Source organism: Echinococcus granulosus (assembly GCF_000524195.1).
Source record: "Echinococcus granulosus chromosome Unknown EG_S00231, whole genome shotgun sequence".
Lineage (NCBI taxonomy): Eukaryota > Metazoa > Platyhelminthes > Cestoda > Cyclophyllidea > Taeniidae > Echinococcus > Echinococcus granulosus.
The window spans coordinates 57,411-59,661 of NW_020170611.1; the positions used below are offsets into that span (position 1 = coordinate 57,411).

General features: G+C 39.8%; 1 protein-coding gene across 1 annotated transcript; it reads right to left on the reverse strand. All coding sequences in view use genetic code 11, as the record gives it.

Moving 5' to 3' along the window:
- Nucleotides 1-735: 735 nt before the first annotated feature.
- EGR_10543 (hypothetical protein) lies at nucleotides 736-1,470 on the reverse strand (the record flags this gene model as incomplete). Its single annotated transcript, XM_024499792.1, has 2 exons — nucleotides 736-852; nucleotides 1,387-1,470. The coding sequence occupies 2 exons, from the start codon at nucleotides 1,468-1,470 to the stop codon at nucleotides 736-738; spliced, it is 201 nt and encodes a 66-aa protein (XP_024345801.1).
- Nucleotides 1,471-2,251: the final 781 nt, after the last annotated feature.

Consider the following 2,251-nt stretch of genomic DNA (forward strand, 5'->3'; position numbering starts at 1 on the left):
TTTCTTCAGACCTAGGGTGGATTCATTTGAGTTGGGTGTGGCAAAAAACCTTTAAAAAGAAAGAACAATAATTGGTGTACTTGAGTGCACTTCACTTTTACCTGTCTCTAAGCCACAATTTTTCTCCATTGCCTTCACCTGTTTGATGCTGCCAATTTATGTCGTGATTTGAGTCGTATGAACCACGAAAGACATGGTTGCAAAGAGTCGAAGTTCGCAATAGCAATATAGCATATACATAGAAATGATTGTTTTGCCTATTAACAGTTAAGGCACTTGTAAATAGGGAACACAGAGTCGGGCGGGTAGGCGTCGGTGGAGACAGAAGACCAGATAAGGTAAGTGTCGGTTTCCCAGTAATGTTGACATCACACCTACTCAGTGTTCTTGAAGCGGTGCTGCACGATCCACTGCAAAATCCAATGCTCCGAATCTACTGTAGGTTAACGAACTTGACAGAAGATTGCTCTGGTCTGCTTGTTGAATAGAATGGGATGCAAAAAAATATGTACACCGAAGCTTAATTTAGAAGCCGCAATGAATGCAGGTTTTACAGGCACCCACACCCCTACTACGGACTTAAAATACAAAAAAATTAAAATTCTGCAGATTAGGCTGAGTTGCAGATCAAAGTGCAATGAGATGGCCTAAATCGCCACTATCTGCAATTTTAAGTGCATGTCAAAACAATGCCACTTCGTTACTTATTGGCTATAGCAATAAACGGCGTGTTGTCTACAAATTATTGGTAACACTGATCAGATAACCAATGGGTAAGGTGGATGTCAGAGAAATGGCCTTCTTGATTACCGCAAGAGAGGTCAACGCAATGGTGCAACGTGAAGGTACTTCCTAATAATTGACCAGTGATGACTTTTGAACGGTGAGGCACACTGTGAGCCTAAATAATGCTCTAATCGCAAAATTCAGAATATATAGCAAGGGTCGCATTCAAAAATATGTGCGATAAGCTTTTATCCGAGCAAATTGCAATTTAGTATAAGAAGCCCTTACCATCGTCATCAAATGTGGTAAAGCATGTAGCCTTTCAAAATGCGCTACATGCGTTTTCCACATTCGATTCAAAAGCAATGCTGATTTGGTCATTTTAGCATCTGACAAACCAAATACTTTGTTGGATGTTCAGTTACTCAAGCATTAGTGTAGTATTTTTACGACCCATCAATTGGTTGGTAAATTCAAAAGTCATTGCCCAGAATTGATGATGCTGAACCATTTGATCAAAATCGTCCTCGAGCCAGACTGGTGCATTTATAAACCCGTAAAGAACCTCCGAAAGTGTTCACCAATAATTCTTATTTTTGTCTGGCCAGTACTAATAGAATCAGCAATACCAACCCCTATTCCATCCTCAATCCAGCATACTTCCAAAGCTGTCCGCATAGCTGTCCTCTTCGCCTGATCGAAATCCGTACTACGTCGAGCTTTGATTACTTTCTGACCAGACATGCAGAGACTCTAATTTAGCCTCATAACCGCTGTACCAAGCTTATAACTTCAATTAACCGTTTATTTTGCCGAATGAAGAAGAAAAGATGTAGTGCCCACACTTGTTTAGAATCGCACTGTTGCCACGAGTATCAGCTCCTTTGACAATGATGTTATGCGGTTAGTTTCAATCACACTGCTTGTGGCACCAACCTGCATCTGGGCACTGGGCGGTTGTACATCTGAAGTGTCTGGTGGCTTTCGTTCCCATCAAGTGGCCTTACAATTAGTGTCCCACTTTTACGACTATAAGTGATACACGTTTGATGTAAAATAGATAAATATATGCCAAATTTGCACCTTGGGGATTTCAAAAGTAAAAGCATGTTTTTGCCCCTCCTCTATTCGGAAATGTTAGAATGTATGTGGTAAAAAAATACATATATATATATATGTTTATATATGTATGGAAAATGGCATTTGCCAAATTCATATCTACTTTAAACTCTGTATTAGACAGTAACATCACAATATCCCAATGTTATTACCAAACATCATAATGAATTGGAGAGGTAAGCGCGAGCATTTTTCCATCTTGCCTCATCCAGATTGGTAAATGTTTATATTCCAGTATCTAGGTAACTGCATTAACTCTGTTTGACAGGGTTGAAAAAAGGAAAATAGGTAAGCTTTGTAACAAATCGAAGCTCCTTTTAGCCATGATGGGGCTGCACATCCTCTCAAAATTTTGGCCTATATTTAGAAAAGCTGGTCGGCAATCCACTAGCAAACGTGGACTGAT